Genomic DNA, 13,257 nt, shown 5'->3' with positions numbered 1-13,257 from the left:
TAACACATATAATGTACTTTAACTTATGGAAAAGATGAGATGGTAAGAAAGAATGATATTGTCAAAGATTTCCTGGAAAAGCAGCTCTCTGATGATGAATATCCTCTAAAATCTAGATGAACAGCTTGAAGGACTTCAAATTTATTCAACCCATATTTTCAGTACCCATATTTTACAATTTGTGGACGTAAGTAGCAAATTCCTGCGTTTGTTGCATGTTGAAGAGGAAATGGGTCAAATATGTGTCTTTTGTTTAGTTGTTAGTTTTCTTGCTGTCTTATATGGTCCGTTGCAGAATCTCGTGAAGATATTAATTTCAGCTCAAAATTAAGCCAGAAACTGTCGAATGATATTATGTATTGCACTGTATTTCACGGTACCTTACGAGACATATTTAATTTAGGTCACCGTCATTATTTTCCCCAAATTATTTTTCACGTATTTTCCTTAAAATTATGTTTTCGTCGATTTACTATCAATTTTGTAAGTTATAAATATGATTCATCAAACAAATGAACACTAGTATTCAATCATGAATTGTTTTTTAAATGATTTTGGAAACGTTCCATTAAAAGTAAGCAAGCTCTGTCACTACTATATTGGCCACGTCACTACCAAATCATTTAGGTCACCGGAATTATGTCGAACATAAATATGTCTCGTAAGGTAATTCCACAATTTTCCTTTTAAAGTTTGTTCCCGAGTCACTGCATATTTACGAAATTATATTTCGTAGAAGTTAAAACAGTGTTTTTAGGAACCTCAATTCCACAATGACAGTGATTATTTCAGTCAACTGCACGATCCTCTACGGAACTTGAAGTAGTACTACCAGATAGAGACGGAACGGAGACAAACCTTAACTGTCCTTCAAAGTCAACAGAATTAACAAGGGAGGTGACACTGACAGGCCGACCTCCAGTCCTTGTGAGTTATATTTGGTGATAAAATCCTTCTGAAATCTTGCATTCGATATATTACATGCTGGCGTTTTTAGTGTTAAATTTATAGTTGACCAGTCTGTTACATTTGTTATCAGTGAAAATATTCTTTATCATGTTGATTAGTCATGTTGATTAGTCATGATAGATCATAGAAGTGGTTGTTGTTGTTGATGGCCGGGCTAAAATGAGTTCGTCGAAAGACTAAATCCTCATTAGGGATCTCCTTTTCGCGCCCTTTACGCAAAGACAGACACGGATTCAAACAACTAAACCTGTTCAACCAGTTCAGACGCCCTCTAGCGTGAAATCACAAAAGCGCCAGCATTTCGGCCAATTTCCCCTCTAGGATACTATCGTAATCCATGAACGATCCCGGCTGAATGCTAACTATGAGTAAAACTTGAGACATTCTTATGCTTATTTTACAAAATTTACTGTCTGCAGCAGTGCAGCTAATAGAGATTTGTGAATTTGTCTTAGATGTCTCTATTGAACGTCTCTCATTGTATGGGATCGACGTTTGGCGCAGTTATTATTCGAGGACATGCAAATTATCTATTAGCGTGCCCTATTTTATGATAGACGTATTCTTATCGTTAATGAGAATTCGATTAGCCAATTAGTTCGAATAGAAAACCTCATCAGCATGCGTCTATATGGCAACCGATTGACTGCCGTATATTTATAAGTACCCATGACAATACTACAACCATCGAGAGTTTAGCCGATAATGTTTCCTAATTTTCAGACAAGCGACTCGTTTTAGTAAATTAACTCTTTAAGACCCGAGATAGAGAAACAAGGACCCGGTTCCCAATTCCTATTATCGAGCTCCAGTAATTGTAGTGTGGCGGAGGCTAATGTCCCGGCACTGCCTCTAGGTAAACAAAATCTCCCCTACTGGGCCGAACTGGTGGGATGTGAAATAAAGGAATAAGTTGTATAATAGTACGATCCACCCTGAGGGAGGTTGTAGTTTCGCGGGGAGCTGCCGAAATCCTTTATCATGAAAAGTGGGCTTTGTTTGGGGGCGGAGTGGGCCATTGTTCCCCCTAAAACGCGGAGCTCAATTAACCAGACTAGTCACCAGATGGACGGTAATTAAACTGTGTAGTAGAGTTGATTGGGAGACGAGGTATGCTCAAGTTGTAGGCTCTTAGTATCGGGTCTCTCTAACCGAGTTGAAAACGAAAGCACACAATGGGAATGGGGGAGTTAACTCTCCTTACTTCCTACCGTTTTTAGGACTAATGAAGGTGAGTGGGTGTGCACGTGGCAGTTCACCTCGACTCTTGGGTGTGTGGTGGGGATGTAGAGCATTTCTGGGGGTTATGAGTTAGAACACGTGGTGAAGGGTGTGAAACAAGGAACTGTGAGATAGAGACACCTGAACACATGAACAACACTCCGACTATATTGCAGTCAGAAACGGTTCTGGTATTATCCTTCTACTTTACAGTATGCTGGGTACAAAACTATTCAGTGGGTACTAAGCATGGTACAAAACTTTCGCTATAACTAACAATATTGCTCGGAGGACATATCCAGAGATTGTTGAGACACTATATTAATTGATACTTGAGAAGAGGTTTTAGTTACACTCCTACAAACCTTGGTATAACTAGATTGTATGTACGACGGAACAGCTTGCAAAACTCGATTGGCATTTCTGATATTTTCCCATCTTTGTTTGACCATCTTTATAAACTTAATGCCAAGACGATCAACATTTATAATTTAGCTCATCAATGGGACCCAATTTATTATGTACCTCAGTATCGCCCCGTCAAACAATCAGTAGAGGGTGACAAATAGAGCTTACCATTACAAAGCAATTTGTCCGGTTCAGTGGAAATCAAATAACATGTATTGGGGGCAGCGTCCAGTGCCATATCCGGCTTGGAGAGCTTAGTTGACAAACACGATGAGAAATTGAGTAGTGAGTACTATTTTAAATTATACTACCCGGAAAGGGAGAGGGCTACAGCTCAACCCAGCTTCATTGCCCTGTGAAAATAAAAGTTATAGCGCTCTACAAGATCGAAACTTAACATGCACATCTCAAGGGATTTAGGGTACTGACCAATATTGAGGGCCCATTAGGTTAAGGACCTTAATAGAGCCAAACACTTACCTCACTATATAGCTGACTAAAAATTTAAATATTATAATATTGCACTGTACAATATCAAAATATGCTTAATCTTAACCTCCAATTGCACGTGTCGAGTTTCTCCGCGGAATATTCTATAACAATACATTGGATTATCACATAAGAATTTGATGGACCGGACCGTGCAGTTTTAAGCACGTGCATGACAATAAATCCAGCTCCCCACGGAGAAATATAATGATAGAGCAGCACGTGCGAGCAGAAGCACATGTCGCAGCAGCCCGCCGTCACATTGTTACAATCAGTCATTTTATTCAACCCTTTGTCCCTACACTCTACATTACAGTGCCGACTGGATGTCCAGTCTTTTCTGTCAGCCTGGTTTCGTTATCGTTGTTGTGCTGTTGTGATCAGGACACCGGTTTTCATGGTTCCTGTTCATACCTGCGGTTCATATGACTTTCCTAACTTACGTAACAATCGAATAAAAGAATAATCTACATAAACAGTCAGAGATTAAAATATGCAAATCTGCTGACAGAGTATTGAGGGTACTGAGAACACGGATGACGAAACCGGAAATTTCGATTCAAGATGGACTTCATTTGTTTCCATATTTTGGTCATCCGAACACCAGGCCCGCGATAGCTAAAATCTGACCAGTATCAGGGCTAGAGATTTACGATAAAGTTTGTCACGACAGTAACTGTTCACGGTTTGTGTCGCGTATAACATACGTTTCTTCAAGAAGCTTCAGATGTAAAATGAGGAGTATCTGGAATAGGAATGCACCAAATTTGAAACTTGTTGCGGTGATCTTTGTAGTCATAAGTCAGATGAAATCGATAAAGGAATAAAGGTCTAATTTAGCCTGCTTAAGAATGAGAGCGCATCATTTTCCAACATCACCGGTAATCAGTCATGTTCGTGCAGATCACGTAATAACTAAAATTCCTGTGAAGTGACAGCTTCGGGTTCAATTTTAATTGAAACCTGCCAGTGTATTATCCTGGACTAGCAGCTTTACTCAACAATAGGACCCTCAGCACTTTATCCGGGTGTCAGAACCTTGCCCCAGACCCACCGAGCCTCATCAGTGCTCTACACGCATGTCCTACAGCTAGTCACGTGACCTTTTAAGCGCCCACGTGGGCCCGGGCACTGCGCACGTGACTGCTTCTCACACGCGTGTTGCGCGCGCTCCATCAGCTGCTATTACATTTCTTGCACTTTAGTTTGGGATACGTCTAACGAAACTTGAGCCAATTAGTGACCCGTGCTTTAAGCCATGTTGCTAACGTCAGCAGCTGACAGCACGGCCATGCATAGCAAATTTGCTAATTTTGCTGACTACAATGTGCCAAACTTAGGAAACATCGCTACACCAAACAACCCTTCCATTGTCTCCCGGAACTTGGAAGTCAACCTCGCTGAGGTCAGCTCGACAACTGACATCTTGCCGAGTCCGCCATCCAAAACAGAGCAGGACAACTTCCTGAGATGCAGCCAGCAATCAGCAGCTCCACATGCTTCTCCAGTCCCCATAAAGAGTGACCCGGAGCAACCACCCAACGCTTACCCATCATCAGTCCTCCACAGTCCAGCCTTCTTCACCCCGCCTACCATGCACTACTTCCAGAGTCCAGGCAGCTGTGCCACCAACACCCACTACCCAGCCCAGTACAACCCCACCTCCCACTCCAGATACGACATGTACAACTCTCAGATCAGTTCCCAGCACTTCACCGGCGTCGCCCTCTCCTCCCTCATCAACCACTCAGATCTCAGTCCGGGCTACACTCCCATTCAGACCTCTCAGTTTCAGCACCCCCGGGACACCATGTCAGCTGATCTAGCGGCTGCTGGGGCGGTGGCAGCGGCTGCAGCTCGAGCTCGAGTGGTGGGGGTCGAGGAGGAGGTTATAAATCAACAAAGGGCCAGTAGGAGGCAGATGCACAAGATTTGCGAACAGAAGAGGAGGGATGGGCTGAAGACGGCTCTAGAAACTCTAAAGATGACGATACCAGGATGCAGCGTGCTATCAGACCAGTCTCAACAGAATATCCTTCTCAAAGGTTAGTTTTCTTTTCAAAGACATTTTCACTTACAAATTAAAATACTTTTAATTTGATTTTCATTTTTTTAAACTTTGCTCCTATTTGATCGAAATGGTTTGCAGCAGCTGGCCTCTCGGTAAATCCGAACTCATTCTCGTCGTCATTTGTTTAACTCCATCCTGATAAAATGCTCGCTCAAAACGAATACATTTTCAAATTGAGGTGCAAGTAATTAATCAAATTTGTATCGTCTGTACTACACCGTCCAGGCTTTACATTCATAGCTTGTGATTTACGGGAAAGTTTTGTTCGGCACTATACCTTAATATAGCCTAATATATGTATTAGGGCATGACAGCACGCTAAAATGACGCAACTAAACATTAACTTTTGACAGTTCGAGCTTTATTTGTTCGATATGTGTGACAAAGTTAACCCGCCCCTTTGTGTATCTGACAGGGTGGGCTCACCTTGATAAGATCTACATTCCAGGAGTTTAGTATCCTCTTTATTCTCTGGATTATTGGCTCAATAATTTAAAATGTTCTTGAAATGTATGATCGATACTGAAAGATCTGGGTAGGATCTTTCAAATGTCTTGTGATCATGGGTTCAACTTAATAATATTCGTCTCTTTTAAAGAAGTGAAGCCTGAAAAAAAGTCTGAATTGTAGACAATGAAGCTGAGTTCTTTACAATTCTAGTTTTATATTTGCACTATTTTGTAACTTTGTAATGGAATGCTTGATCACATTGTTGTGTAGTACTCCCGGTGAAAATGTAGTCTCTAAAACTTGGTGTCCGCATTGATATCTAGTAGACATGTCTACTTACTGCTGGCCTGAAATTATCTCATAATTTCTCCAATTGTTCGCCAAGGATCTCGTCTTGAACTTATTAGAGGTAACATTTGTTCTCTCCAGTGACTTACGCCCGAATTATAGCCTATAAAATCGGGTGATTTTCCGGTATTTAAGCTAGCTAAGTACCATTTATAAGGGACGATGTTGGCACCTGCTGCTGGATAGTTTGAAATAACTACTCAGAGGTCTGGTTTTTTAAATGAACACTGTTTGAACTGATGTCATAAGTTGGATATGATATCCATGTGTCATTGGTTTATAGTTGGGTGTGGGACAGAAATTGAAACTCTTGGAGATATAATTATACATACTGTGAAGTATATGGTAATGATCGAAGTTTATAAAATCGAATCCTTTCAACTTGCAGAATATTCTTCGACTGACCACAGCCCCTCAGGTTCTAAGTTCCCGTCGACTAAATTGGTTTATTTTGAACACCTGTACCACCCACTCTGTGAAAAATCGTACAATTAACTGTTTTTATAATGGCAAAAATAATCTGAAAAAGCCAAAACAGTTGTATTGATGGGGATAAGATCCTTAAATCGTATAACTTACATCTGAAAACTTTTAAATATTAAGTATACAGATATTGTCTGAAATGGTATCTTGAACTGGGAACCACAACGACCAGTTACTTTTATCAGGAAGGCTCGAGAACGTGAGGTATTGAGAGCTTACTCACTTTATCATCTGACGTTGCTACGAACGGTTTCCATTTACTATCTCCAGATCGAATATTATCCGGTTATGTTGCCCGGTTAACTACCACTACTACTACTGTCTGGTTATCGTATTTTCTGATAGTATAATTCAAGTTAGCTTGTAAACTCGTATAAAAACAGTAGTAAGTGGACGGGGCTTCAGTGCGTCAACAGTAACTTTACAACTACAATACCAACAGTTTCAACTGGTAACCGAACATTTATTGAGGAAGTGGTTGCACCAGACGGAAGCTCTTTTTCAAATCATAAAAAAAGCTTTTTTGCTGCCTTATAAGATGTTTAAATATTACACGAGGATTCCGCAAAAAGTGCGAGGTGCCCTATCACTACCCGTTAGCCACGTGGCTTGATGAAAACTGCACAGTTATTTTCGACTTTATGTTCAATTTACTAAATGGGCATGGTTTAACAATTAATTGTCTGGATCACAAAATGAATTGTTACTCCTTCTAGCAACTTCCTCATTTCCAAGAATTGCGCAGAAAACATGGACAAAGTTTATCCTCCCAAACCAATTTTCACAGGGATCAATATCTTTTATTTTTCCAAATAATAGAAAATCGGGCATGCAAATTATTCCTACCGGCTGATCTCGTGTAAAATTGTATTTCGTTATTTCATTCCGGAAACCACTAAAATTCTAAAGCATGTACACTGGAATTTAAATCCCAGTTGCAGGGGCCGTCGGGGCTTTAACCATGCCAGGACCATGACCTTGCTAAAACCAGTCTCCGTAGACCGGGAAAGTTGAGGGGTGGTTAATGCAGTCCCTGCTAACTGGTTTACCTAATAATGTGGGGATCAGTTTGAGGGTTCTAATTAACTCCCCTTACTTAAAGTATGCTATTGAGTCTGGTCAGATTCATCCCACCTGATCTAGAGGCTCTGCCTCATTGGTCGAGATACCCTCACGTGACCCAAGTGTCGTCACCTTGTTGGAGGATGTGGTCACACTGCACACGCTAATTAATTGCAATGTAGTATAAATACATTGCTGTAGAGCGGAGAGACTTAAAGCACCCTCAGGCCCCAGAGCCTGAGACGTCAAATTTAATATCATTAGAGTTCACAACCGCGGCACGCATATATTGAGAGATCTTGCGACTTTGACCTGTAGGTATGGGTAATTTAGTCAGTGGTCCAATCAGATTGCTTCATTTTGGACATGTGATGTTGGTCATGGTGCATTGCTGTACTTGCGGTTCAACACATTTTTATACTTATTACTACACTGCCGAAAAGTCATAACGCTAACGAAATTGAAATATCGGCACCAAAGTAGGTGAAACGCAAGTGCAAGAACAAATAATGTCATATTTGATGAAACAGTATACTGTTTATAATAACAGCGAGAGCAGGTTTTATTGCACGGGCGAATTCCTGTGGTTGAAACTTAACTCAATCACTAAAAGTATAGAGTTACAACTATTAACTACACTACTTTACTGCACTAAATATTATTACATGATAGTACATGTACAGATCATGTGTTTTTTTGCACATGCTATCATGTAAACTATATCTCCAGTAAGTCTTCTCTATAAGCTACTGAACTTCATTAGAATACATGTGCACGTGCATTGGGTGCGCGCATCACCCTCATAATGAACCACGTGTAACCAGGTTCATTACTTCAGTACTTGCACGCACCCTGTACATGCACAGTGAACAGTGCACCCAGTTACAGAACTAACAGTCCATAAGTCCCCTTGTTTATTGTTGGAGGAGGGAAATTTTTCCCCAGACTTCACTCATATAACAAAGGTTTATATTTGGCGCCAAAATTATAGTTACTCGTCCCCTTTCCATTGTATCTAGACAGACTATTCGTACTCGTACCAAAACGCTGCTGGGCTCCTAAAATAGGCATTGTCTTGTCTGTGTTACGTTGTGTATAACATGTGCAGACTACAGACGAAAATATCACGTGCATTAATAAAATCACATTTTATCTAATTAACTTCTCATTAACAGAGTTCAATGTTTGTTTGTCGACTGCACTGTAAAATAGTCTATCAGAATAATTTCGTATTCCGTACTGCCATTTGCCGTGTTTTATTGGTGCTGAACGAATGTTGGAATTTGACTCGTCCGAGTTAATGAGCATGTCTTTAGGTGGGTAATGTGAGAGTGGTCGCAGGACACTCGAGTTATATCTAACGTAAACTAACTTCCCCTTCAAAATATTCCGACAAATCCATTTCCACTCCTCTGTGGAAACACAAACCTTCAAACAAGATTGTACCAACATTTTTGTCCGTGCTCACGGAATTTTAGAATTGTGGCCCGTGGCCCGACCACCTCCCCAGCCTTCTCGCCCTACAGTTTATTGTTAAGGGCACCTGTAATAGCGGGCTCGTGCTCACCCGTGCCTCGTTTAGCGCATACCAAGAAGCGCTACACTCTCCCTCCCTTGCGATTCTTATACTCCTTTCCATTAGAATTACCTGCAATTGGGATCACGCGGTAGATTTACAGCTCTCTGATTGGCCGCAGCTATTTCAGGCGGGTGGTTATTGGTGGGCTACTGATAAGGCAGGTGTTGAGATAGCGACGCTGCATTAACCATGTGCCCCATTATTTCAGATATCCCACTTGCCAATGATGAGGGAGTCTCGGGTGCCACGTGCCATGACGCCTCTGGATGTGCTATAACAGGCCCAACTATAGTCGTTAATTACAACAAGAACTACTGGTAATACTACCTGTGCAACTTAAAACGAGAGGCTTCCACAGCTGCTAAACACGTTTTAATGCACTTAAAACTAGACAAACTCAATCCCTCACAACTTTGACTCCTCCTCTGCTGAGTCTGCAAGCAAGCAATCTGACCGTCTACCATGATTTCTTTGGTTTGGCCCTGTCTTACGGGCAATGACTGCAGCGTGAGACGTCTAATATCCTGTTTGCTGTCCACGAGGGTTCTGATGGTTATTTCACCTTCGTCACCGGGACAACGGTAGAGTTGCTACTCTACTTCGTCGGTTGTATGCTTAGTCTACAAGTTATTACTAGGCTAATAATCAGAGGTCAGAGCTGGTTGCCCGGTAGGGCACATGTGCCTTACATTCCACCGGGGGTACTTAACGACAGTGTAACGGTATGATGCGTGCTGGTGAGCCGTAGTGCGCCACCGCACGTGCTAAATAGCGCACGTGCTGAATCGGCAGTGATTGTTTGCTTTACACTTTTTATATCACAACATGTAGTAGGCTCAACCCGAATGTAGCATGTCGAACATTAAAAAACAACTAAAACTTATAGAAATCTTTAAATATGGAGAGTAAAATTATAATCACCAGAGAATTCACGACTCAGCCCTAAAGATCTCCAGTTGAGCCGAGATGGCCATTGTTTTAACCACTTATTGCCAAAACAAAGGCGTGTAAAATTGCTTTACTTTCTTAAAAGAAAGGAGTGTAGTTTTCAGGAAGAACTTGGCAGATCAAAGTAAAAAGTAATAGGTGGTTGTCTGTCAGATATTAAACCATTAACTCCACCTCCATTGACTTTGAGAAAAAATAGTGCCATTGAGTCTGTTTTGTACCGATCAAAGGAGTTCAACCCGAGTTTTAGTTTAATATCTCAAAAGTAATGATTGAAGCGATCTGATAAATTTGATTTTAACATGTTGTTCATTTCAGCGTATCAGTTCGTGTGTGATCTGCTGAGGAAACAACAAGCCAACAAAGTGGTGAGTAAAATTATTTATTATCTTTAAACCGATGAATATGATAAAACTTATTAGTTAAAAGTTGGCGATTATATTCGGCTGATGTTGCCAGTGTTCAAATTTAAAATACATGGCATTTATTCTGGTCCAACCTGCTGTACATATAAATATGTAGTACTATGTTTAACTCTTATTCTCCCTTGTCTGAGGGTATAGTTTGTGTACAAAATGAATCCAAATCTTTATAACTTAAAAATTTCCCAACTCTCTAATGAAAAGCAGTTCTTAATATTTCAATTAGCATCTGGTATAGAGTTTTTCATCATTTTGTATGTGGTCTTCGGTTGGCGGATTGTAATTGGACAACGATTTCAGTAAGAAATTATAATCTAATCTCCTGAAAATAGATTAACACACTGCAAAATGCAAATGCAGCAGTTCGTATGTGTCTTATACCATTGCACTGTTATTAACCACACTAGCACATAATATAGTATTACCACACCTACACGCAGTCCACTATTAGTAGAAGTATAATCACTACGCTACCCTTTGTTTGAAAAGTAAATAGAGCTGCTCAAAAGATAATCCAATGATCTGGACACGTGACAAAGCACATTGTGCGCGGTGTCACGTGGGCAGTATGTAGTGCTAGAACCCCATTGTGCACTGCACTCTGCTTAACACCAGCCACGCCTGCCTATTGGTCAGCATTTAGGTAGCTGTGTGCTGATTGGTTGTACAAAGCATCAGCCCAAGAGGATATGAAGCTATGTGTGTGTGTGTGTGTGTGTATTCTTGACTGAGTGTATGTAGGCCGAGTTGGCCCAGCCCCGCCATGATGGTACATCGAAACAGCAGATACCTCTGAAATGGAGGCATTGTGTTCATTGCTACTTGCTGGAAATATCAGATGTTACCAAAGAAACTTGATACGCTGGTAGTAAAGTATTAACTAACAATCAAGCAATGAGACATTAAATTCACTGATGTCACTTTTATGATGTCATTATTCTGATCAACAACTATGTCAGGTTATCGAAGAGTTACAAAGCATGAGAGAAAAGAACGATATCCTGCAATCAGAGATTGATTACTTCAAGGACGAGTACAAAAAAATGAGGTAAGTTCTTCTCAGTTTTAATTTTTGGTCAATCCATGCAGTCGACATTTATCAGCCTGCTGTACCTTATAATTCCACTGGGTACCTCCCCAACTAATGAGTAGCACAACACTAACTCTTCCTTCTAACCCAGCTCTGTGCCGATGAACAATGTACCAACGAACAGTAACATGTCATCCATCAAACCGGAATCCAACCACGTGATATCCTGAGGGAAAACATCTCATTCTTCAGACTCAGAGTACAAGTAAGTTCTTACCATGTACTGTGTATTGAAAAATAAAATGTCTACAGTATTATTTTTAGTATTTACAGCCCGAAATATTATATCTCCTAAAAGTATGTTAACCGTCCACAGCTGCATTGCAACGTCAGAGCTGAAGCCAGCTATTTTAAGCTCCATTCTCACACTGCACTGAAAGCTCTAACCTGTTATTAACGGAGATATTTTCACAGGTTTGCCACGGAAACAGCCGTTATCTCGTTAGACTGTCAATATTCATCGCAAAACTTTTCCGTAAATACGCAGCTAACTGTTCCACGCCTCTCATTGGTCCAACGAAGTCACGTGATGAGATGAAAAGCTTCTCATTGGTCGACGCCTCAGTGATTATGGGGATATTGAACTATCGGAAAGTCGTTAAGTCAAAGGACATTTTGACTTTGCTATTACAGTGAATTCTGGGCGGAAGTGTCAGGATCTGAAAGGTCAGCCTTGGACCCGACGAAAGTGCTCCAAATATGATCCTAAAATGGCTCCAAACACTGAAAAAGATCTGCCATGAGGTTTACGAGTTGATCATGACATTCACGATGGTTTATGGCAAGGTATCGTAGATGCCTCCGTTTTTTAGAAGTATACCATTTGACTAATAGACTTGAGATCATAAATGTGACTACAAATAGCCAAGTCGGGCAGTCTTGGGTTGTTATTACTGGTGTGCTTAGCCAGAGAAATCCTCTGTTAGAAATTAGCTAATATTACTATTTAACGTTCACCGTTAATCTACTTTAATTAACAGCCGCTGAAAGATAGAGGTTCGATTTATTTTCATTTAAATTTAACCAAAAATCGAAAGTGGACTCCAATTTATCGCTGGACTTCATAGTTACGTAATGGGCATACTTTCTTACTCTTTATCGACGTTTTTCTGCCATGATTATGGGGCGACCTAAGCCAGCCCGACGATATTATAAGTTCCGATTTTTGGTTTGTTGTAAATTCGATTTGTATATATCATTTTATTTATTATTTAATAAATTATTGATATCTTAAGAGCCCAAAGATTAGTTTTTATTTTAATTAACGTACTTAATAAGATGTAATGAGAGAAAATGATTAAAAAAATGTAATGAGAGAAAATGGATACAAAATTATTCCTCAGCAGGAACTAGAACTGGAACTGACAAAGTTTGCATATATTGGGCTTAACCATGAGATCACACGAAATGGCGAAGATAAAGTCTTGATAATAATGATGTACTACTTCTGCTCAGTGATACTGAGTAGTCACCTCGTGGTCGTTACTACTAGTATAGATAGTAAAGTACTTCCAATAGCCAGTGCTAGTACCAGGGTGGTAAAGGAAATGACAGTGGTGTTGAAGCTCCTAAAAATAGGATAAAATTAACGATATCTTGGTTCTACTCGGACTCAAGACTGCCTTCAGGATGTTTTAATGGTTCGCCCGAGGATGTCACATCTTGTTTTGAGCGTGGACTCTATGTTGATTTAGTTCGATAGATTCAGTTCTGCATT

At 40.4% G+C, this 13,257-nt stretch overlaps 1 protein-coding gene across 1 annotated transcript; it reads left to right on the top strand.

Annotated features, from left to right (window-relative positions):
• The first annotated feature begins 4,261 nt into the window (after positions 1-4,261).
• LOC134810976 (uncharacterized) lies at positions 4,262-12,780 on the top strand. The gene is made up of 5 exons (XM_063817672.1): positions 4,262-5,132; positions 10,347-10,396; positions 11,410-11,498; positions 11,632-11,745; positions 11,955-12,780. Exons 1-4 carry the CDS (start codon positions 4,346-4,348, stop codon positions 11,708-11,710), a joined length of 1,005 nt encoding a protein of 334 aa, XP_063673742.1. The 5' UTR covers positions 4,262-4,345; the 3' UTR covers positions 11,711-11,745; positions 11,955-12,780.
• Positions 12,781-13,257: the final 477 nt, after the last annotated feature.

Source organism: Bolinopsis microptera, chromosome 2 (assembly GCF_026151205.1).
Source record: "Bolinopsis microptera isolate Bmic1 chromosome 2, MBARI_Bmic_1.0, whole genome shotgun sequence".
In the NCBI taxonomy this organism is placed as follows: Eukaryota; Metazoa; Ctenophora; class Tentaculata; order Lobata; family Bolinopsidae; genus Bolinopsis; species Bolinopsis microptera.
Note: the sequence above shows the minus strand (reverse complement) of the source record. Positions and strands in the feature narration are given on the sequence as shown.